The 24925-nt window shown below is 41.8% G+C and overlaps 1 protein-coding gene across 3 annotated transcripts in view; it reads left to right on the forward strand.

Annotated features, from left to right (window-relative positions):
• DOCK5 (dedicator of cytokinesis 5) overlaps positions 1-24925 on the forward strand; it is a 112384-nt gene that overhangs the window by 37282 nt on the left and 50177 nt on the right. For all 3 annotated transcript variants that reach the window (XM_038167006.2, XM_072027232.1, XM_038167005.2), the window contains 10 exons: positions 10253-10336; positions 15168-15208; positions 16230-16285; positions 17126-17222; positions 21071-21219; positions 22068-22203; positions 22350-22507; positions 23181-23262; positions 23963-24092; positions 24813-24885. In XM_038167006.2, coding sequence (XP_038022934.2) covers positions 10253-10336; positions 15168-15208; positions 16230-16285; positions 17126-17222; positions 21071-21219; positions 22068-22203; positions 22350-22507; positions 23181-23262; positions 23963-24092; positions 24813-24885 — 1006 coding nt within the window. The remainder of the gene's footprint in view (positions 1-10252; positions 10337-15167; positions 15209-16229; positions 16286-17125; positions 17223-21070; positions 21220-22067; positions 22204-22349; positions 22508-23180; positions 23263-23962; positions 24093-24812; positions 24886-24925) is intronic.

Here is a 24925-nt window from a genome sequence, read left to right on the forward strand (position 1 = left end):
AAATACAATTTAAGTTTCCAGCTTAAATGATTAAAAAAAAGGTCTTTTTGGTACAGTACAGACTGTACCTCCTAGGAAGATCTCCCAGGAGTAGAGGGGGGAGCATTGTTCAGAGGATGAATTGCTCTGGCAGCCTCTTGAAGCTTTCAGATAGGCGTCTGGCACATTGTCAGGATGTGTCTAAAAACAGTCGTGATGGTTCTGTGGAGAGTCTTTAGCCACTTGCACTCGCATTTTTGGAGGTGTTGCCGCAATAAAAGTGGGCCTTGGCCTGGAAAGTGCTGAATCTGGGCAAAAATTTCCCTGAGATACCAAGGCGGTAGTAATAATTTTTTGTTCTTGGGAAGGGTGCTGCTTTGATCTCCCTGGTAATAAAACAGGTTATAACTTCAGTTAGATAGTTCTAATGCTGTTATAAACTGTCACAGATAAACAGGGGCCAATTTGTTAGGAAAGAGGGTTTGTGTGTGTGTGTGGTTGTATTTATTTATTTATAGGAGCTTAAATATCGGAGGTCTTAACTCTTGCAGCACTTACATTTTCAGTGCTCTGACAGTGTAATGGGTGCTTCGAGCTGCATAGAAGTGGCGTTTAATGTACAGGAATAAAATGAAACCACAGACATCCATTATGGAGAGCAATCCATTCCAAAGCCCGTGTGGAATAGGAGGCTCTAAAGGTCCAGAGGCCGACTGAAATCCCTCTGGTTATGCATATTAGAAATGCTACTGGTGTTAGTCCTGCCTGGATGAGTTATCTCAAGGGCGAGCTTCCACGGAGGGGCTGTCTGCTGGCGGCAGAGAAGCTTTTGGCAGCATATCCCGAGTTCCCTGAAATTAGAGTTGGCCAAGCCGTGCTGTGGATTCATCTCATGCAAATTGTGAGAGCTCCTCTGTCTCTTTCCAAGCACATCGATGGAAAGGGGAAAGCATTGGAGGCCTGGGAACACTCGTACACAAATTTGTGTCTGTGTTTCTGGTGGGTTGGGGCTGCAGCTGGTGAAATGGGATCCCTTAGCTGTGTTTTCCCTGTGGGTCTGTCAGCTTGAGTTCAGGGTTGCTGTGTGTAGGTGTGATGCTAGCAGGAGACAATGCTGAAGTTTTAACTCAAGTGAACTTGATGGTGAAGACTAGCCTGTAGGCACACTTGGACTGCGTGCTCAAGTGTTTTACTCATCAGACCTCCTCTCATCTCTGCCCTCTCTCCCTCTGGAAGCAATGCATACAGTGAAAACTTATTAGATAGTAGCACTCAGTTCTGTACAGTAGTATTTCCAAGTTTTCTTTTAATTTCCTTTGATGTTTTGCCCAGTAAGATCTAGGACAGTAATTTAAAGCCAGTGGCAAATTCACTTAATTCTTTTGAAAGTGCCATGCACTTTCAAGTTGGAAATTAGCTGAGTAGTCCAATTTATCAAGTGATGGCTGCTTTGGTGCGGTTTTTTGTTTTGGTTCGTTCTTTTGTTTCTACAAATCTGCTTGAAAATTTTGTTACAGAAGTTGCTCTTGTGCTATTTCTTTTTAGGCACAGAAAGTACACTTGCAGGATTGGAGGCAAAAGAAAGGGCGATTACACACTTTGTAAAATGCAGTAGTGATTGTGTGTGCCTTGTAAGTGAGCATCTGTTTCTTCACAGGCCATAAAAATGGAAACGTTCAAAATCGGAGGTTACTTTTGTGAAAACTGGATTGAAACCCTCTAATAGGTATGTGCAGTTGTCAACACTGGACTAGAAGCACTGCAGTATTCAGAAGGTTGTAGGTACGGACCCCTGTTCTTTAGGAAATAACCCACAACGTTCATGTGCCAGTTCTCATCCAAGACTCTCCAAAACAGAAAGTGCAGAGAAGATGCATAATACTTCCAGGGTTTTTGAGTTCTCATGATACCAGTGGGCTAACCTGAATGCAAACCAGATTCAGACATGGCTAAAGCCAGTGGTAAAGCTGTTGAATTCTGGGATCATGTGACAGATGAAAGTGTTTTGAGGTTAGAACATTGCTCTAAAGGACAAGGCTGTGATTTAATATATCTTTGGGAAAATACTAGTCTTTCAGGCTAGGTGTTACTGCTCAGATTTCAAAGAAGCAAAATAAACCTGCAAGGCGTGGAAGATACACACCTTACAATAATATCAGGCACCTATTAACCTAACGAGATCTGTAAGTCACCTGTCATTATGGTATCTAGTTCCTGTAGCCTCGCCAGTAGATGAAAAGGAGCAGTCTTATGTTATATCGTGTGTATTGGGAAGGTCGCCGTGTCACAGACAGTTAAATGTAAGTCGTGGTGACTGAATGAAATAATTAACACACCAGATTGATGTGTTTTGTGAAGTTAGAGCTGGTGAAGGATGCAGCTTTGATAGCACCAGGATCTGAGACCTCGCAGATTGCAGTAGTAATAACAACATCGGCAGCTGTTGCGGCACCTTTCCTCCCTGAGCCAGCTTCATGCTGCTCAGAATTGAGTACCACTCCGAATGACAGCTTAGTGTCACCGGTGGCTTTTCTCCTTTATCAACTAAAGGAAGGTTGGCTCGATTAAACAGCAAGATCTTCTGGCAGCTGGACTGTGAACCATGAAGTCAAGGCAACCTTCCAGACCCAACAAGCGGTGCGTTGTCATCTTTATGGACTTAGGAGCTGCTTGTAGCACGTGAGTGCCAGATTGGCTGCTCCTGCACGTGCTCGTTCCTCTTGAACACTGACATTGCACGTTGTTTGGTTTAAATCAACCAGACCTGGAATAGACCATGGCCTTAAAAGTGTCTTACACTGACATTAACACATGTAGATTTTATCTTCCCTTTGTAAGTTTGCAGTTTGGTGGGCAGCACTATTGACTGCAGGAGGTAGACGGAGGCTGGTAGAGCAACAAGAACAAAGCCAAGGGCATTCCTCTTAATACAGTCTAGGTAAGCTTGCAGACATCCTTAAATGGTTGTAGAAAGAAGATGGATCAAGGCGGCCTGAAAAAAAGTTTACAAAAGTGTGAATCTTCAAGAAGAGAGAGGCCAGGCTATTTTCTTTTTCTGTGTATCTGCAAAAGGGAATATTTCATGATGTTCCAAGGAGGCTAGAATTGTATGGCTAGTAGAAGGAAATTCATTTTGATAAATCAAGCACTGGGATACATTGTCTGTAGTGTAGGAGTTGGCTCCCACACTGGTTCTGATTTATTCCTCCATTGGCTCACAGCATTCCCTCTTACTCCAGACATAAGCTGAGACAGCTAATGTAGATTAATTCTTTATCTGAGCTTAAAACCCCTAAGGGCTCTTTAGAGTGAAAATAACAAAAGGAAGTAGAGAGCCTGGTGAAGAAAATTACACAGCTAACAATTGTGTGTGTATTACCTATATAAATGCTACTTCCTACTATGTACTGTGACTCCGCTGTGTATTATTCTGGTACGTATTTCCAGGAAGATAGTTTAGAAAATCACTATGCATGTAAAAACAGCAGATACACGTCTGTGTGAATGCCCAAGTGTGTTTGGCTAGACTTGGTTTCTGGTGGGTTTCCTACTGTAGGTTTTCTTTGCTGTTAGTTTCCATGGCCTCGTTTGAGGAGGAGGCAGCAAGAGAGGCTAAGACTTTAAGTTTCTTTTGTCTGGGCAAAATGTGGGACTAAGTGGTGAGATTTCAAGGCTTGTCTAAGTGTTGTATCTGCCCGTACAGACATTGGTTTAGTATGTCAGTGCTATAACCAAAACTCTCCGTGGCCTTCCTCTGCTAGCCACTGATACAAAAGTAAGCCCAGAAAAGTCACTGCTCATCAGGAAAACTTACTGTACAGTCTTGTCAGCGTAACTGGGGTATCTGTGTGGCTCAGATCACTGAAGCAGCTGCAGTCTGGCTAATTCTACCCCAAGCATGCTTAGGAAGAGGCAGAGCAGTTTATGCTGAGATGATATTACTGATATCAATATTAGCATTATGGTTAGGACATCTATCTCTATCCTTTATTGCAGGATAGATGTACCGTGGGAACAGAATCTCCTTTATTTTCAGGCAGCTGCCACTGTGGTGTAAACGCTTTGCAATAAATAATTGAAGGGAAGATGACTAATGGGAATTCTGTAGGCATGAGAAGATGGAGATTATTTCTTTTTCCTTTATAACCAGTATGTCTTTTGCTTCAATAGTTCTGAATCATCTCAGCTTGCCTGATCCGAATCTACTAAGAATCTCTAATTAAAGCACATGGGCTAATTTGTCATTGGGACTGCTGCTTGATGCAGAGCATTGTTGTGGAACCGACTGTGGTTTTCGTTGGTAGAGTGCAAAGCCATCAGAGACCATTAGATCATCTAGTTGGAACATTTATGTAATGCTTGTGAAGCCGTCCCTTTTCCCATGGGTGAGGTCGTTAAGTTGGGTTTCTCTAAAGCAATCCAGGCTTGGAGAGATTAAACCATTGATCCTGGCGTATGATCCACAGGCTGTGATGGAGAAGGATGGGAATATCCAAATCTTGGTGGTAGCGTGACTGAAGAGGAAATCTTTCCCAATCCCAAATCTGGCAATCAGAGCATTTGTGCAGGACAGACTCTGTAAAATCTTAGATTATTAGCCTGTCCCATCTCCAGGATAATACTCTGTTATTCAGAGGAAATCAGAAACATCTTAGCATGCTTTTTATCAGCTGGGTCTCTGGAAGCACACTTGGCAGGTGAGCAGCTCCCATCCCTGTTTGGATTTGGTTATTGGCATAGTCTTAGGCTGGACTCTGAGCATTAGAAGCATGTTGAGGACAGTGTGAATCCTCCTGCTCTTCTCATGGTTCTTGGAAGGAATTAACCAAAACTGACAATTGTGAAATTCAAATTAGAAAGGCCATACTATATTTTCATGCATAGGCAGATTATCTGATTTCTCAGTTTGTTTTTAATGCTCATTTTTTAAGATAACTATGAATGATTTTAAGGATAAGTAAGAATCCTTCCAAATGTACTCCTGTGCAAGAAGTCTGCCTGAAACAGTAAGTATACAAAATGATCAAGGTCTACCTCTAGCTCATCAAATTATTGACTCTGAAGCTTAATAATGGCTGTTAATTAAGCCTTTTTATCCAAATAATGCCACTATTCTGCTTTACATTCAAAATACTGAGCATTCGCTTGGAAGTTTGTAAAATTGAGGCCGAATGTCAGCCTCAGCCATGTCAGAAGGGGTCATTTTTTGCCTAATGGCATGTATGTTTCCCAGTGTTGAACCACGACTTGCTTTTCTCTGAAGATATCTGCCACACAAATCTTAATTATGCTATTTTCAAATTTTCAGACACAAATTCCTGGGTAGTACAAGACAGTTTTTTGCTCAAACATCAAAAAGCCTTTGTTCCCATTAAGAATTAATTCCTTGGGCAGTTCCTTGTTTTTTAAATAAAGCCACTGTTTTTTTGGTTACGTCTTGGCAGCAGACGGCATACCAAGCTTCTCCGAATGGGCCTGTCCAGCCTAAATGCCATTTCTTAACACAGGGCTGTTGCAGCATGAAGGCACATACTTCTGGTTCCGTACAGAAGTTTTTGACTCCTCGCTTGAAAGATGTAATGAGACGAAGTCTGGTCGTTGCTGCAGCACTGAATGTGATTCTTTGTTCGGAGAAAGCAAGGCGCAGCCCTCTCCTATCAGATAGTGGCGAGGGCAGGCTTCAGAGAAGTGGGACGTGGTATTTGGAAGCTGTTATCGGGTCTCTGGGATGGGTGGAGGGGTGGTTATTTTGAGCCCAGTAAGAAATAGCGGATCTGGCAGTGGCTGTGTTTTCCAGGCTAGTAATCCACTTTTCAAATACGTTTAAGCAAGTTACTCTGCTTTGAATTAAACAGAAAATGGTAGGTGACAGTTTCTGCCTCATTCATTTTAGTTTCAGGTGTTTTAGCTAAGCTTCCCTTTTCAAGCTGTCTTGAAAATGAATTATGCTCTTATGGCTAAAATGGCTCAATGAATTAATATTTAGTTTTCATCTGAGTGTGCTGCCGGTGAAGTCTATGTGCCGTTCAGTTCTTCTGCCTCCAATTTCCCTTCACGTAAGAGAGAACAATCACTACCTTTCTGTCGTGTGTCAGTGCTGTTATGTGAAAGGTGCTGCATTAGTGCAGGAGGTCACTTCTCCAGGGATGTATGTGCTCAGCTGCACTCTGAAGAGCTGATACAAGTGGCACTGAAGCTGGTGGCACTGTCACCTTCCTCCCAAATGAATGGTGCCAATAGGAACTGAAGGAGTAAGCCTGACACTGCTTTCGTTGAAATATTTGCCAAAACTCCCACTGGTTTCACTAAAAGCCAGGTCAGGCTCAGTTTGTTGCTGACAGACCTCTGGTGAATCAGGAATGTGCTGTGATTAATCCTGTCCCTTCGTCCAGCTGGAGATTGACAACGAAAGCTGCTCTTCCCATCAGAACCCTGCCCTGTGCCAGCCTGCATCCAACTCTGCCTTCTCAGAAGCCTCCAGCTCACTGCTAGCTATTGCTCAGCACCCTGGAAAGCCCAGGCTGCCCCGGAGGTGTCCTTTGCCACACATTGCTCGTGGTGCTGACTGCTGGGTGATGCTTCAGACTGAGCCATGCACCCCCTGACATCCCCCTTGCTCACCCAGTTGTGCAATGCCTGGGGAGTTCCTCCGGATCTGTTTGAGGAGTCACCTTCTGCCCTGGAGCATGAAAATTGCTTCTTATCTTCACCTACGTAACTCTGGCTGCTGTCATCGGCCATAAAGTTATCTGTTGCCCTCTTCAAACCACCTCCAGCGTTTACTTCGCTGACCTTCCCTGCTGGTGAAGTGCTCAGGCTGAATGCACAGCTGAGGAAAATACTTCCTAAACCTACTTGCTGCTAAACAAACTGGGGAGCCTCCTTCATGCAAATCAAATTATATGACACATCGCCTGTAGTTATGCTTGAAGAATAAGTTCATTAAAACAAACCCAGTATCTCTTAAGGATCGGGGTTTTCTTCTCTGCCTCTTTGTTCGGAATAAATCTGTTAGACTTCAGTGCTGCTTTTCATTCAGGGCAACAAAAGGAGCAGAAAGGCTGTTCTGAAGTGAATTTCAAAGAACAAAATCTCAATGGAAGTGTAACTTGAAGGGAAAAGACTTAACTTCACATATTCCTACAAATTCTGCGACAAAAGTCTTTATTTTCTTTTTCTTTTTTTCCTTCTTCCCTCCTTGCAGCACTGTCAGGTTTTCGTAGGAAGGATTTTTATTTTTTCGTGCCGTGGCTGTGTTTGTTATGTGTGGCTTCCTTTTCCTTTTAAGTTGGAAGGAGGTCAGATTAAATACACATGATGAAAAAGAGGCTAAACAGTTCAAATAACTGCGGACGGACAGTTTCAGACGGGGCTGACTTGGAGCAGCAGGAAGCATCGGTTGCAAACAGCAGAGCTCCCAGGGAAAATATGCCAGCAATTTGTCTTTTATAACCTTGCACATAACCGTTGGGTAGGAGACTTTATGTACAGTGGCCCTCTGTTCTTGCTTCATTCAGTCTAGCAAAGCAAGATATTAACAAATCTCGCCTGCCTTTGATGTACGGTGGCAGAAGCATGTGCCTTCAGCTTGTAAGTGCTACATTTTGGGATGAGAAATCTTCCCTATAAAGCAGGGAGGGAGAAAAGGGAGTTGTATAGTAACTTGTTTCTCTTGGGGCTGTTGTGCTTTTGGAGGGGAAGGGAGCTGCGTTCAGTGCTCCCTCTTCTCGGGGCTGTTGTGCTCTTGGCTTTTGAATGAGCTGCCTGTGCTCTCCGAAGAAAGGCTCGTCTGATGCCCGCCCACCTTTCTGTTGGGTGCTTGGTGCCGCTCAAACTGCTTTTGTCCGAAGCTAAAGCAGCAATTTTATGGAAAAATACAGGCTTGTGCTTATAGAATGTCTGTTTGTCCCAAAGAAACCCCAGGCAGCTAGAAATAATGTGTAGGAAACCCTACAGGGATAAGCACAAGTGCGTTCCCACAAGGCAGCCGTTCCTCGCGTCAAGCCCAGCCCTGAAACAATCATTTGAAGGCAGCAAATAAAGCAGGGAGCCTGCAACCACGGGAGGAAACTTCGGAAGACGCAATGTCATCAGCCAAGCTGGGAACAGGCTAAGATGTTGCTGTTTAAATCTCTTAAGTCTGGCAGCGCGATGGGATTAGTCGTGTCCGTCTGCACGCTGCTCGGTGCCTGGCTTCACCCAGGGAGCGACACCTTGTGTGCTGTGTCCCCGTGCTGGCACTCAAAAGGAAGCCCAGATGGTTTTATTGATCCAAACCCCTTCCTGCTCCACCTGGGGGACATTTGGGGCTGCCCTATCCAAGCAGGGGCTCGCAATGTCCCCCCTTAACTTCAGGATTTGGCAGGTTTACTGCCGCAGGAGGCACGGCCGCAGGGAGTTTGCTTTCCTTTGGGCCGGGCGCTGCACTTTTCTGCTGACCTCCACAGATCCTGGCGGAATTATTTGCTGCATCCAGCAGAATGGTTTCTTTTTAACCGACTCAAATCCAGCATTAACTGGTTCTTCTCCCAGATGAATGCTCCCGGTGCCTGGCAATACACGGCGCTCCTCAGCACAACGCTCTGATTTCTGCGGTCATGTTTGTCTTCCCATAAACATTATACAAGTTTGTCTGCAAAAATATCAATGGAATTTTTTCCCTCTAGGGGCGTTCACGGTGTCTGAGCCGACTGTCCAGCTCACCAGTCAGTTTTGAGTATCTTGGCTTAATACATTATGGTTGGATATTGAAGGGTATATATAGGATGCTGAAGCAGTGCCATATAAGCCTGGTACCATCCCTGTAACCTTAAAAACAGTTCAATAATTGCACACACACCCCATGAGGGTCTCTGCAGGCACTGGAAGTCACAGCAGGCATGAATTAGGGCCACAGTGAACATGCACTGCCCCTGCAGCTTAAAAAAATAAGTGCCTGTTAGCGATCAGGGGTTCCTGCAGATATTGCAGCGAACTGACACAGCCTGCCAGCCTCTGCTGGATTATTTATAGTTACGATATTTTAAAGAAAGTTAGTATATTTGAGATAATTTCCGGTGTGGTAAGCCACAGTCATTTGTTTGCCCTGGATCCTTGCCAGGAGGCGATATACCTCATCTTGCGGAAACGATAGGCATTTGATGCGAATTTCCTGACACAGGAGCTGGAGTTTTTATATTTAATTTTCAGAGTGTTCTTCAAATACAAACCCGCTGAAGGCTGAGGAATTTTCCCAAAGCCCTCTGAAAAAGCGTGCCTGATTTATTTGCCTTGTTAAATATAAACATTGTGCTTGCTTCACTAATACATTTTCTTGGGAAAATGCTTTTTAGAGACGTAAATACGATATTTCTATATGAGAAGGTCACACTGCTATATTTAAGATGTGGATTTTATCATCCCTACTTACACCAGTGCTAACCAACTAACTAAGGTCATCTCATTTTGGTAAAGGATTGCTCTATTCTGATTTTGATTTATCAATTCATTGAACCATAGCAAAGCATTTTCCTGGCTGCTTGACGCAGCTTTTTACTTGAATTGTTTTGAAAGCAAATTCAAAGGGAGCTTTCTCATCTTGCCAGGCAGCTCTGAGGAGGGCTCTGCACCCCAGGAAAGTTGCAGAGACCAGGCAGTTTACAAGTGTGGGCTTCTGGACTTAATCCTATTCCAACTGGAAATCCGATAAGCGTTCAGATTAGCTTTAGGGATTAAATTTGCGGAGAATCTCAAGTTTTCGTGCTAAGTCTGGTTGGTGGCTGGGAAGAGCCTTCAGTAGCAAACAGTCCAAGGCACTTGGTACAGAATAGTGGCATTTTTCTTACGGCAGACAACTGATACTGTTTTGCGTGTTCTTGTGAATGCTGTGGTGTAGTTAGCCCCGTGAAGCACTAATAAAAAAGGCAATTATCTAATTGATTCTCTGCCTGGGGTAGTAGTGACCTTTGCCGGGCAGGCTGTCAGTAAAGTGTGAAGTTGCAGCTTCTTCATCTGGTGTCATGGATCTGTGTTCATAGAGGTGAAAGAATAACTTTGGCTGCTGAGAATAATGTCTCTTATCCTTGCAGGAACTGATGATGGTGGAATCTGGAAATAGATATGCATCATACTAAGCTACCTTGCAAATGACACTCTGAAAAAGTAACTTTATCATATTTTTCCAAAATCATATTCTGCCTCTGGCAGGTGACATGTTACTAAATTTCAAACTCTGATTAGCTCGCAGCTTTTCTGATTGTTTAACTCTCTCTCTTTCCCTCTCCCTCTTTCCTAGCAATCTACAATTATGATGCTGTCCAAGATGTGGAGCTCTCCTTGCAAGTTGGTGATACGGTTCACATTTTGGAGATGTATGAAGGTAGGTTGCAGATCACTTCCAAGTACTTTGCAGTAGAGTTTGAAAGTAAATAAAACAAAGCAAGATTTTTTAAATGTAAACTTCAGATCGAGATTTTCAATTTCTGATAAGTATTCCATGACTAAAGCTTACTATGTCGTGCTTGCTGCGTGCACCTGATTTTTTTTAAAGAGTATAAAAATATGTGAAGCAGCAGTCACTTCTATGCTGTTCCTAGCAAAGGTTTGTCAAGGTAAGATTTTACTGACAACTCAAAGCAGCACTGCTATAGAAGGAAACACTTTTACTTCTGGCTTTTCATTCTTGTTTTTACACCACACATTAACCTCGTGCCAGGCCAAGTAATGAACTGATCCAGATGGGAGGGAAAAAAAAAAAAGAAAAGCTTTTAGCCTGAATTAGTTCTTTGATCTGAGACAACGGAGGCTGTGGTTGAAAGAAAAGGAGGGGGCAGGTCTAATTGTTTAAAAGTAATGCTGGTTTAAGCAGTAATATCAAGAACTGGCATTATATGCTTTTAAAAGATACCAGTGATGGAGCTTCTGTGTGCTTTTTAGGCTGTCTCTCCTAATACTTTCCAGTAAAGATTTTCATAACACGTACCTTAATGTAAAACATCAAAATTACTTCTTTACCCAAGATGAAAACTATACGTGCTTGTGTTTCCTACCTACTTATTAAACTAGACTGTTTAATGAGGATTTCAATATCAGGAATGGAGCACAGCTATGTAATTATTTTAAAGATTGTACCTGTCTATCCCTCATTCAGTTGGAAGGTTGTGTCTACACTCTTCCAAAGCCTAAATGCTCTTTCCAAAATATAAATGCAATCATTTTCATAAACAGCATCAGTTTGAAAGAGACTCGGTGTACAGTCTCTTCAGTATCTCTGCTGGGAACGGCACGCTGCTTGTTTAGCAGTTTGTTCTTAGCCAATTGTTCTCTTTCCATTCCTCTTTGGCCTTGACACTGGAAACAGCCAGCTAGTTCCTACATGTCAAAGCAGATTATGTTGCTGATGTGTGTTTTCACACTGATGTGTGCGATAGCAGGGAGTGTTGTGTTTTGTTTTGTTTTTTTTTTTTTGAGGGGGGGGATTAGTGTGTAATACAACTAATTAATGAGCTGCTTTTGTGATAAAAACTGTCTTTATGAAGAGCATGCATTGCATAAATTCCAAAATGTTGGAGTATTTTATGTTTTTTTACAGCAAGTTTTTTGTTCAGTCCTACTCACTGGTAGCAGTCAGCTGTTTGTAACAGAGTGACAGCCAAGAACACAAAATGAATACCCCAGTGGCATTCCTTTTATTACCTGAAATGTCTCACTTTGGAACTTCAGCCCGAGAGGACTGATTTGTCAATTGTTTGGGAAAGCTAATGCATTTTGGTTGTTTTCATACACTGAGCCGTCGGTGTGCATCCTAGCTTGTGACTGAGGACCTAGGAATTACCACAGCACAGCTAAGACGTTTTCCTGGAAATACAAGCCAAAAATTTGGGCCAGACATTTGTGAATCTGAAGGAAAAGGTGTAGATGTCTCTGAGATGGTAACTGCTGTGGGTCTAGTCTTGTTTCCCATAAAATATAATTAACCTTAAGAACTCTGATACTTGCAATGTCTTATTTGGGCTTCAAGTGGGCTTTGAAACAGCATAGTATATTTATTACGTATGAAGTTGTGGAGGATATCGATTTTCTTAGACTCACCTTCCTTTAAAACAAAAATACTTGTGCCTAGGTGTCTTGGTCTTGATACTCTTCACATTTGTAAACTGCAAAGCAAGCTAATTGTTCCCTTCTTTCTGTGGTTGGCTGTCTGATTGCTGAAGGGCATGAGGTCTTTGTACAGAATGACTTTTTCCACTCAGTAATAAGATAAATGCCACTTACCCAGTTGTTTGCCAAATATTGGCAAAATTGGGCATATGCTGCAAAATCCAAGAGCTACAGGAAATTTGCTGCCTTCAGAATTTTGAAGAGTTCTTCAGTGCAGGCTTTACGTCCTCTCTCTGGGGACCTGTCCTTGAGTGGTGAGCTGGGGAGGATACGTTTCTGTTCAGGGGAATCATCTCTAATCTGCAATACGTGTTATTATTTTTTGCAAGCTGTGGGAAATGGCCACATTGTGGATAGAAAGAATGCGTGCCCACACGCTGGGATTCAGACCAGATTCTTCTCCCGATGCGAATAAGTTTGCATTGAATTTGTTCCTAGTTTGAGTCTTTATAATTCCTCTGACTGCTGCAAGTAAATGAGGCCATCCCTTGCCTTATTTCAGTACAGTGCAGTGGTGTACGTTGTGGCCCTGAGAGATGGGACAGTACCATGGGAAAGGATCAAAGGCCTTGTGGTTAAGCACGTGAGCTGGGGCAGTCTCTGTTACTGCATCACTGGGTATAACGTGTAGCTGTCTAAATTACTTTAATTCGAATGCTTTTATTCATATTTCCTGTTGTGTTTTTTTCCATTTGGTTTTTGTGTTTTTTTACATGTTGCATAAAAAGATCTAATGAAAGGTAAAATTAAGGACCTGTGTTCCTTTTAAAACAACAACAAAAAGTCTTTATGGTGTTTTGCTGCAAGAGTCAGTCTGCTATCCTTGCTTTTTAGTGAGACTTCAGCTTAAGAGACTGTTGTAGTAGCTGAAATTTGCAATGCAGTCTTCAACTGAGAAGTTTTTTCTCCTTTTAGCACATCTCTGCTTAGAGAAAATAGTTGAGAGAAACTCTTAAATAGCCAGTCACTCCTCTGAAGTTATAGGCAGGTGTTTTTCTTCAAAGAAGAAATCAGCCAGTTGGCCACTGCCAAATGCTTCCATTCTTTTTAAAATGAAGGAGAAGATTACTGAAAATTGGAACAGAATTCTGACAAAAATGCATGAAATGTTTGCTGAAAGAGTTTTGCAGAATTATACACAACATGCTTCTTATGCAGTGACTGTAAAATATTTTACAGGAATATGGCTAATGGCAGGAGGCCATTTCAGACGGGGAAGTGTTGATGTAAGAGGGCTGAGGAACTGTGTCAAAATGGAATTGAAATCACTGGGCAAAGATTTGTGTTAAATTCTGTCAGCTTTGTGTCACACCCTAAACAATTCATACTACACCATTCAATTAATTACCACATAGCTAAAAATAGAATCTAATTCTTCTCATCCCTAATCCAGTACGTTACCCATTGGTACGTGATCAATGTATAAACTTCATCCTGTGGAAGGAAAGGAATTTCTTCTTTCCTCCTGATTTACTGCTGGAATATTGGGGAATATTGACACATTATTGCTAGAGAAGGGGGATAAAAGTGTGTTTTTATAAAACAAAAACCAACACCCTCCTAAATGGTAATTTGTGGGTGAGAGCTCTCATATCCATGGCTCCTCATGGAACCTTCGTGGCTGAAATATAGAAATGTTGTTATTAAAAATAAATAAATAAAGCCCTTCCTTCCTCTAATCTCTGCCTGATTATTGTCTTCAATCCCTTTGCCTTCTTGATGCTCCCTCTGCCAGTCAGAGCATAATCATCTTGGATCAGTAATGTTGTCTGCTTGATAGCTCTGAACACCATCCATGCACTGTGGACCATGACATATCCTGCATGTTTGCAGAGAGGTAGGGTCATTGTTTTCATGCAAGGACCTTCAGGAGAGGAGTCAAGAAGTGGTGCTCTGGCAGCGTGGTTGACCAAGACCTGTGGTTGCAGAGACCGTTAGAAGAGTGCTTATAGGGGCTGAATCGGTGCAGGTCTGCATCCTACCCCAGGGCAGCACAAGGCACCTTCCTGGCCGTACATCAGCATTTAAAATGGAACAGATCCTTCTGAAATGTTTAGTGTTGTTATTTCCAGAACATTAACTTCAAGAGGACTGAAGGTGATTGGAGACCATTGGAGAGGGCAAGGAACAGGCACCCAGAGGCAAGAGTCCTTGATCACGCACAGCTCTGACACAGCTGAGACAAATGACGAAAGTGAGGGTGGAAAGGAAAAAGCCCTTTGCCTCCTACAGCTTGGAGGCAGCGGAAGAAGAGCCAAGCGACTTTCTCACAGCAATGCTTCTCTTCTGTCTACTCATTAAGCAGGGCTTGCTGGAGGGCAGGAGAAGGAAATACAGCCGTTCTTTCACACACATTTCAGTGACTTTGAAATCACAATACTGGTTTATCCCCAGGTGCTGAAGAGTTGTGTACTCTGAAAGAGGCATGTGCTTCTGAGTCTGGGAGGTCACAGTGCAGGCTTTGCATTTTATACTTTGCTTCTTGATATTATCTTGAGGAGATCTAGCGATGTCTGTACCAGGGCAAGCAGATTTCTTTTTCCTTTATCTAACAGAACATTCTCTTTCAGTTTTCCTTTGAAGGAAGGCTTTCTTTTTCTATGACTCAGTCTAAAGAACCTAAATAATGTGAAGCTGAAGCACAATCTTTGTGATGATTTGAGTGAAAACGAACTTCATAGAAGACTTTAAAAGGGGTGAAGTGGAGTTGGACTTGGCATTCTTGAATGTACTTCCCTTTGCCATATACACACTATATGATCTTGGGCCAGTAGTTGTGTGTGCATGCCTGTATTTGCCTCTGTGCTTATCTGTCAGATGATCTGAGCAGTTATTCTTGTGCTGTGCAGATAATTTGTGAGCTTTATGGAACAAGGATTGTCACTCTTACCATGTAGCACGGAACAGCCTGATTTTGGTATTCAGCCCTATCAGTGTAACCCAAATGAACGAGATCAACAGATTTATGCTGTAGAATTGTGGTGGGAATGACAATGTGTACTGAATTTCATGTAGAGGGGAAAAAAAATACTTCTGTTTCTCTTTGACAGGCTGGTACCGAGGATACACACTCCGAAATAAATCTAAGAAGGTATGACCTCACTTCTCACTAATTTTTATTTCACACCTTGCCAGACCCCATGCAGTGCTGGAATTTGGCTATGCTCCCGCTGTATCTCTTGTCTTGATGCTATGCAGGTCTCCTGATCAATATGTCCTTTTTCTTAGTGATAGAAATAAATGCCCTTGAGCTAAACATTTCAGAACCATTAATGGGGTACTTCTCCGATGTAGGCACGCATAATGCCATTTGAACTAGGGGAATTGCCTGTTGTATATCTGCATACACTAGTTTATTGCCTTATTATTAGGGCCTTGGACCTGTACGCATCCAACATTAGTTATATATAGTGGTGAGGTTAGGGCTTTGATTTGACTTGGAAAATATTCCAAAAATTATGCATGCATGGATCTCAGCCAGGCCTTCTGAGGTTTGTGAAACCAGTCTGAAAACTCCATGGAAATCTGGTTTCCCGTAGGAATCCTGCCACCTCTCATGTGGTAACATCCTTCACGAGCTCTATTTTTCAGGCCTAAAGGGGGATGAAAAGAAAATAGAAAAAGATTGCAGCATTCCTAGAAGGGTTGTTGCTCCTAAATAATACATAGCCGGGACTGGTGAATTCCTACAAACGCTGTCATGTGTTGTGAGCTTTTCTAGAGAACCGTAGGTCCACAACATCTTAACAAATGACTCCAGAAATGTTTTGTAGCAAGGGTGTATGACTGATAGTTTGCAAGATTTTACACTGTTTCATATAGGAAGGTGAGTGTCATTACAGTGAAGCAAGGATTTCAGTTCTGAGATGTAGTAACATCAAATATAGTGTTCAAACATGCAACCTGACTCTCCTTACTTTGTTTTTCTGAGATACACTTACTGGCTGACCAAACACACTTCTGTTGTGGGTAAACAGTAATGTCAGTCACAGCTACTGTGCTGCTGATCATGCTCTTACCCTCCTTCTCCTGCTTTTGGTTGAATGCAGTTTTGTCATGTCATATGCTCTAGTGTGATTTATTTATTTACTCATTCTGTTTATTTATTTTAGGGCATTTTCCCAGAAACATATATCCATTTAAAAGAGGCAACTGTGAAGGACCGAGGGTAGGTTTGATCTTCTTGAGATGTGTCATTGGTAGCAAAACCAATGATGGAATCCGTTTCATTTAAAAGACAAACAAAAAACTTTGTGATTATTGTAGTGAGTGCTTCTGGTCTGTGTGTGCACCTGTGCTGGACTTCTGGAGCTGCATAATTTCTCCTTTGTACATCCCAAAACAGTTGTAGGCATAGATGTAAGAGAAATAGTACTTGTAAAAATAAGAAAGGTCTGCTAGACAAGTTAGTAGCAAGGCAGGTCGGTCAAGTTACGTTGAGATCCTCTGGGGAATCCTGTGAATCATAACACATTGCTGATCACAGCCAAGTAGCCAGCAGGAGTGTGGATTCCTTTCTGCCTTGGAAAACATTTTAGAAAATGATTCCTCATTTGATTTTTGCAGTGGATTCTGTGATCATTATGGTGTGAGGAGAAAACAGAAAGACTTGCAATAGAAAGAGACTTTAGAAAGTACTTTTTTTTTTTCATTGAATAACTGTAGCTGAGTTAGCCTTGGAGGGGGATGAATATTCAAAACTTATTTTTTGTTCATTTAGCATTGTGTTTCTGGAATGGATCCACTGAGAAGAACAAGGCAGAAAAAAACTTGAAACATTTTTGCATTAAAATTATATTTGCATGTTAAAGTTTGCATTAAAAATGGATAAAAATGTGTATGTATGGGTTGGAGAACCAATTGAACAACATAAAAATCATGGTATTGTGAGTGAAAATCTAAGCTGCTCTTAACTTCTAATTACATATGTATGACAAAAGGAGATTTTACTACTGGGTTTTGATCTTGAGTATAATGCCCTTTTTCTATTTTCTCCTTTTTTCTTTAGACAACATGAAACAGTGATTCCAGGTGAACTGCCCCTTGGGCAAGAGCTGACTTCCACCCTGAGGGAATGGGCAGTTATCTGGCACAAGCTCTATGTGGTAAGCTTGCTTCAGTGGTTGGTATTTAGCAAAAGAAGTGAGAGAAGGGCTACGTCATTCAGGTTGAAATGCAAACAGTGTGGAAGTCTTTCAAAGGCTCTTACTTCCTTCTGTGCAGCCAGAAATTCGTGTGTACATGGCAAGCAGTAAGGCTTGTTAAGAATGGGAGTTTCCAGAGTCCAGGTATGCTGATAAGAGACTTAGAGCTGCTGTGTTTCAAACCCCATGTTGTTGGGGCGGGGGGATTCGGCAGCAGTCGAGCGTATGTAGAAGCAGAATTATCTTCAGTTATGAAGAAGATAACTGTCTCATGCTTTGTTGTACTCTGTCCTGTAATTTTTTGTTTTGTTTTGTTTCAATTGTCTGGCAAATAAGAAGAACAAAATATTAAATGATGTCAGATGAGATAAGACTGGGCCTTTTCCAGAGCACTTTAAGATCTCTAAATAGAACCTGATGCAGAATTGAAAAACTCTTATTCTTGTAAAACTGACCTTACAAGGGGCTAAAAAAGTTCAGCTCTCCTCTAAACAAATGTGCAAGCACAGACAGAGTGGCAGTTTAGCCCGTGCCACAAAGTGTTCGCTGTACTTGAATAATTTGTGATGATAGAGCACTGCTGAAGACTTGACTCTCAGCATCAGCTGCCACAAGTCACACTCAGCATCGTGTCAGCTGGTCGGGGTTGTGAGTGTGACTCACAGTTTGCTGTACGGTGAGGCTTCCTGCTTTGCATCCCTCCTGTGCAGGAGATCTCAGTGAAGTTATGCGAGAAACCATAAAGCTTTAACAAAACACTTAGCAAGGGTGAACCCTGTGTTTCTGGACATCGTGTAGATATTTAATGGAATGCCTGAGCCTCACCCCTGAGTGCACGTACAGGTCAGGTAGGCAAAGGAGAGGAAAAGAGCTAGGGCTGTGGGTGCTGGTAGGACATTTGACCTACCAAGGTCCCATAATATGTGGCATTCTTAGTAGAGAGAATGACAAAGTTACTACAGAAAAATCAGCTCAAGGTAATGCACAGATTCAGTAGTTTTGCTAAAGTTGGTGAAATTCTTGCTCAAAGAAGCACAGCTGGAGTTCACAATGAACTGCCTTCTTTTAAAGGTGATTATTAATGCATGTTAGGAAGAGCCAAGCGATTTCTCTTTGGTCAGTAATGTGTTCAGCCTGCGGAGTAGTATGTGCCCTGAGACTTTAATTAAGATGAGAGAATTGTTTTTAATTAGCTCTAACAATTCAGTTTATCCAGAGCAAGTTTTGCTATTGAAAATTTCATGGGGCCACAAATACGTTTTGTTTGTGAGCCACGAAACCACAAAAATTTGTTCCACCCTCTTAACTTAATGAGAAACCGAATGTGACGTTATTGCTGTGTGAAAAGAGAGTTTTATTCCTGACTTTTTTTTTCCTTGCTGAATAATTTTAAGATCATAGCCTCAGAATCTGTTTTTTTTTAAGAGCAAAAGTCTTTCATGTTCCTGTGCTTAACCAACATAACTCTTAAAATAGTCCTGGAAAATGTTGTGGTTTGAAATGGATTTGAGTTTATTTTATTTTCCCCCTGCAGTATGTATTAAAAGAAAAAAAATAACAAAGGAGGAAGGAGATATTTGAGAGAAAGGGAATACAGAGGATTTCTTTATTTGGCAGCATTTCATTCCACTTTAATTTCTGTGCTTTCCAGCAGACATTGGGTATATCTCCACTGCAAAATAAATACGAAAATGAGCAGGGGTTTTTAACTTGGGCTGGTTAATGGGAGTTAGCTAATGTAAACAGGTGCAGAGATAACTCAGGGTTAGCTTGTGCCAAATTAAGATATGCTCTGAAATTTCCCTGAAAGCTAACCCAAGTTTTCTTCCCTTTTTAATGCAGGTTAAGAGTACATTTATTTTTGCCTTTGTTTACTAAAAATGTCAGCACTATCTGCCTTGTATCAACTATAGGCTTGTCTAGTTTCCGCCAGCCCCTTGACATGGGTCCAAACTGAAGGAAGATGGCTATTTATAGTTCCCTTTACATTGATATTCTCAAGCATGAGTAGTTTTTATCATTCCTGTTCTTTGCAGGGCCCAGAACGGGGCAATAACTGAGGTGAGCCTCTCGTTCTGCCGTGTGGGAGCAGTTGGGGCTCATGGTTAAACATTAACAGCCCTGATACAGCCAAGTGACACCAGTCAGCTGCCAACTGGATGAAGCAGCAATACGTAGTCGACCAGTTCCCACTAGCTGTTGGGTGAGATGTAGTCAAAAAAAAAAAAAAAAAGATCATTTTGGAGCTGCATAGCCATACACTGTGTCCCAGTTGATCAAAGCTATGGCACTTTCCCTCTGGAAATGAACTGCACTTGACTCTTAACGTAAGACAGTTGCAGTAACTGGCTAACCACGCAAAGGAAAAAAGGGAATGAGGCCTGAATTCCTTCTTCAGACTTACAGCTGACACTTTTAAGGGCTTGCTTACTTATCTAAGCATGTACTGCTGCAAGTATGGTGGCTTACTGCATAGCTAATCCACTTCTGAATTGCAGTGTCAGCCTTGGAATCTGGGGCTCTGTGAAAGAGGTGTACAGGTATGACTAATTTTATTAGGGTGGAACCAGTTAAGAGTATAAAAAATATTTAATTAGAGATGATAACAGTAGAAACGGGAGGAGGAAGCTCTTTAACAAAGCAGGTTTTGATGTCCTGCTCAGTCAGTGCCTTGTAATTACAGATGCTGAGTCCATAGCAAAAGATGAAAATGCAGTGACTGCAGCAGAGCGGAGCGAGGATTGGGGTAGATGAGGCAGATGGTTTCTGGGAAGCCTCCTTCAGCCACGTTATCTTTTAATTGCATGTTTGGATGATTCCTGGCGTGGTGGGTTCTAAACAGCTCCTGTTGGACTGATAAAATGAACTTTCAGGAGCCTCTGTTACCATTTTGCCTGGTTTACTGCTTGAGAGCATGGAGTGAGTCAGGCCTGGGTTGTGCTAAGGTCTATGCAAATATAAACAAAAACGAGTGCTCTGAAGAGCAGACGAGCTTCAGCCTTATTTACTGATAGGCACCAGCCAGGGAGATGATTGCGTTTCCACAGAGCTGCTCTGATTTCCATGAACTCCTCTCTGGAGGTCAGGCATGGACGTGGCAATCCAGGTGTGAGTTACCATCAGGTAGAGTGTGGACCTTGAAATATTATATGCTTATGAGCAGGGAAGTGTATCCCAAATATTGCTGCATTTTGTTACCATTCCTTTTTTTTTTTTTTTTTTTTTTTTACTGTAATGGATTTTGAGTGCCTGTCAGGAGTCAGGACAGGATAAGGAGCAGGCAGCCATGAAAATGCATCCATGGACTCAGCTCCCTTAGCATTCTGGTTTTACAACATAGTTGTAATACAACATAGTTGTATTACATAAGCATAGTTGTAATACAACATAGTTGTACCAGTTGTATAGGGATAGGTGTGAGGAAAAAGCTTATGGGGACTTCCATGTCATAAGTAGTTATGTTTTGGTATCACCTTTAGACTTTTAAAAGCAAATGAAGTGTTTGCTTTAAAGAGTTTTACCACCTAAACAAGCAAAACAAACAGGACATGCATAAAAACATCACACAACATCACACATTCTGAGTGGCAGACCCTAAATCTTAAGACACTTTAACCTTGGCAGTGCAAAGTGCTGGAGAATTTTCTCCATGGCCTAATCTTGTCTTGTCATATGGTGCCTCTTTTCTCAGATATTTTTAGTTAAATGCAACTTGTGTGGTAGATGCCGTTGAGTACCTTTCAGGAAGCTTACTGGGCTTATAGTTTTCAAGCTTTCACTGGCTTGAAATTGTCCCTTGTTTTCTGTAGGATAACAAGACAACACAGTTCCGTCATGTCCAGCAAATGACTTACAGTCTGATAGAATGGAGGTCGCAAATCCTGTCTGGGACTCTTCCCAAAGATGAACTGGCTGAACTCAAGAAGAAAGTCACTGCTAAAATTGACTACGGTAACAGGTAAACTACGAACACTGTCCCAGGGGCAGGAGAGAATCCCACATCCCACTGAAAGCTCTGGAACTGTGTTATGAGAATGGATGCAGATGTTTATTAATACAAAATGGTGTAAATAACTACACAAGGAGAACACTGAATCAGGCTCTCCATTTTCTCTTGGAAAGGGGATAATTACAACCTTCAGTTCCCATCAGAACATGGCTAACCTGGCAGGTGGGCACGTAGCAGTTGGTTCTTCATATGCCAGCATTCTCTTTAACTTGGCAGGAAGCCTTACCTGTCTTAATTCTGCAAAACTGCTGGCACAGGGTGGCATTTCCCATGGAGCACAATTTGTGCCTGGCTATCTGGAGCCAGGATTTGGACACTGCTAATGAACTAAACTGCTTTATCAGCAACTGAGTAATGTGATTCTGTAGGCCACCAAAACTGCACCTTTCATTGGTTTATAAAGAACAGAGATTGTCTCCATAACTCATTTATCTACCTGTCAGACTTGATTCAGGTCAAATTAGTCAATTAAGAAAAAAGCTTATGGCAAAGAGTAATAATCAGCCATAACCCATAAGCTTTATAGTTCTACCTACCTGTTTATTTTAAATACATTTAAGTGAGAACAGAGATGATGTCATCTTAGCATAAAGTTACCTAATTATTTTTCCCTTAATGGGAGAACTGCGGGTGGAGGGGGGGAATGAGGGAACAGCATTTCTAGGAAAACCAGCAATGTGATTACTGGAGTCAATTAATATTGGCTGCCTAGAGCTTGGTGAGTGGTTTGTGCTCTTTGTCACCTCTACTTCCTATATATTATGTCACTTCTGTCCTCTGATTTGCATGCTGCTCAGGATCCTAGGTTTGGATCTGGTTGTACGAGATGACAATGGGAACATCTTGGACCCAGATGAAACCAGCACGATCTCTCTCTTCAAGGCCCATGAAACCGCATCCAAAAGGATTGATGAAAGAATCCAGGAAGAGAAGGTACATCTCTTGGTGCTGGCTTTGCCCTCTTAAGTAACTAGTACCCACTATATTTGTACATTCCTCTTAAGGATATTGTGCTACTTTTACAGCAGAATTAAATTCTTTTATGTAGTTTTTAATGGGAGCACTGTCCTTCTTTGCAGTCCCTGCAACAGAATTTGGACCTCCGAGGGCAGCCAATATTCAACACAACCCACACGTATAGCCTGTATGTAAACTTCAAGAATTTTGTCTGCAATATTGGAGAAGATGCAGAGCTGTTAATGAGCCTCTATGATCCTGACCTCTCCAAATTCATCAGGTAGGCTTCTATTTGTATGTACAGAAGCAATTTAGTGCTTGTAAAAAAGTCGATGCAAGTTAGAAAGGAAGAGCCATCAGAGTAGTTTTTTTGGTTGCTGCCTCAGTGGTGATGCAGAAGGGGGTTATTTGACTTCTGATAAGAAGTCAAGGTTCTGAGCACATGCACTCCCCTTCATAAATTTGGGCATTTCTGTGTTACATTAGTGAAATCCCAGCTTGTCTATGTTCTTAAATTTTCCTAATGTTTTCACTAGACTTGAGGCAATGGATTCATCGCTTACCTTTTGGTCATGTATGGGCATGATAATTGCTGTCAAGTCAGTGCAATTTCACACCGAAGAGCTGCTTGTTTAGTACTGGTCAGGGAAGATATGAAGAACTTTATCAAGGAAACATGTAGGTGTCAGGCACCCTCTGTCTCCATCATTGAGGTTATCGGGTGTGGAGATGCAGTCACAGTTGTAAGAGGCAGGAACTGAGAGTACCCCTTCACTCCATGCCTGGCTTCAGTGAAATGAGTCACCTCAGAATCATGTTGGCATAGAATATTTTGGCAGAGCTTTTCAGATACTCCTAAAAGATCAAAACACTTTTGAGCTTTTTCCCAGATAACGGGAATGTCAGGTTTTCATTTTTTTTATTTTATTTTTTTTTGCTTCTTTTATTTGTAGTGAAAATTACCTGGTTCGTTGGGGCAGTAATGGGATGCCTAAAGAAATTGAGAAGCTAAATAACCTTCAAGCAGTTTTCACTGTAAGTTACTGTATTTACATCCTGGAAATTCTTCCCCATGCTGCAGACATGAGTTCTGGATTCTTTCCATTTCTCCTCCTTTCCTTTCCTTCCCACCCCTGGCAGAGAGGAGCCACATGGGGCATTTTGAGGTGTTTTTCATGGACACTTAATATCTTAGAGGCAGCCGCAGAGGAACGCTTCTGAGAAGTGTTTTGTGATGTCAGTCCAAAGCAGTAGTAAAGGTCTATTACTTTGAAATGACACTGTCAGTGAGTCCTGCTGAATCCTGTTAGGTGCTTCTCTTCCGAAGCCTAACTGTTATGAAAATCTAGGCTTGAGATTAGAATTGTTTTGGTTTTCAGCTCATTGCTCTGCTGATTCTCTTCTGTGTTAGAATTTATTTGCCACAAGTTGTTAGTGGAATCATTTCTGACAAGTAGCAAAAGTGGCACAAACTAGCTGCCTTGTGATTGGATCTAGTGCTGTGGCAGTTAACACTCCTTCCAGTGCTGTTACTGGGGTACTCACAGAGTAGTAGGATATTTAGGAATTGCTGTGTGGAAATTACTACAGATACACTAGCATGTTGTTTTCCTTTTTTTAAAAGAGGAGAGTTCCTTTTAAACATATGTACAACCTAAGAAGTCTTTTACCCTCTGTCTGTTTCTCCTCCATTCATAAAGCAGATTGATGTAACTTTATTTTAAATGATTTCTAGGATTTAAGCAGTTCTGACCTGATCAGACCAAAAATCAGCTTGGTGTGTCAGATTGTGAGGGTGGGACATATGGAGCTAAAAGACGGGAAGAAACATACGTGTGGACTTCGGAGACCATTTGGTGTGGCAGGTACGACAAATTCAGTCACAGGACAAAAGAATATGGTCCAGTGGGTGGGACAGTGAGCTAAAAAACGTAAGCTGTACACCAGCAAAGCCTATTAACCTCTTTGTGTCAGCATCTCTGTCTTCAGAATGGAGGTTCTGATACTGAGCTGTATATGGTGCTCCTTTGAGATCTTTCAATTAAAGTAGTAAATGAAGATGACATGCTGTCAGCATTCACTTTTTGGTTTGTCACCATCTGAAGAGATAACACACTGCTCTCAGTGCAGTAGACTTTTCAGATCTTTGCTAAAGAGGGATTTGCTCCTCACAACGAGTAGGATAAAGGTGGATTTTTCCTAAAGGAGCTTTGGTGAATGAAACATCCAGTTCCCATTCAGTTCGTGTGATCTCTTGTGAAGAGACTCACTTGAGATTAGTGGGAAAAACAGTTTCAATAATCAGGATTTGAAACCTGGATCTATTTTTTTGCCTTGAAATACCTGAGTTCCACCTGTGGTTTTTATCAGCACGAATATTCACATTCACTACCATGTGCTGACTTCTGCATCAATGAAAAGATGCTTGCTAAAGTTTTAACGATGAGAGTGGCCTTCTGTATTGCTGTCATTAGTGGCACTGGACCAAACTAAGCAACTGGTTTTTTCCATTCTGATAGGGGAAAGCTCTCTGTAATCTCTTTAGCAACTTGGCGGAACTGTGTGTTGAATTTGTGTTGTTGCAGTGATGGACATAACTGATATCATACATGGAAAGGTGGATGATGAGGAAAAGCAACATTTTATTCCGTTTCAGCAGTAAGTACTGGACTTCAGAGTTCATCCCATATCTGGCTCA

Source organism: Anas platyrhynchos, chromosome 23, assembly GCF_047663525.1.
Source record: "Anas platyrhynchos isolate ZD024472 breed Pekin duck chromosome 23, IASCAAS_PekinDuck_T2T, whole genome shotgun sequence".
NCBI classification, from domain to species: Eukaryota; Metazoa; Chordata; class Aves; order Anseriformes; family Anatidae; genus Anas; species Anas platyrhynchos.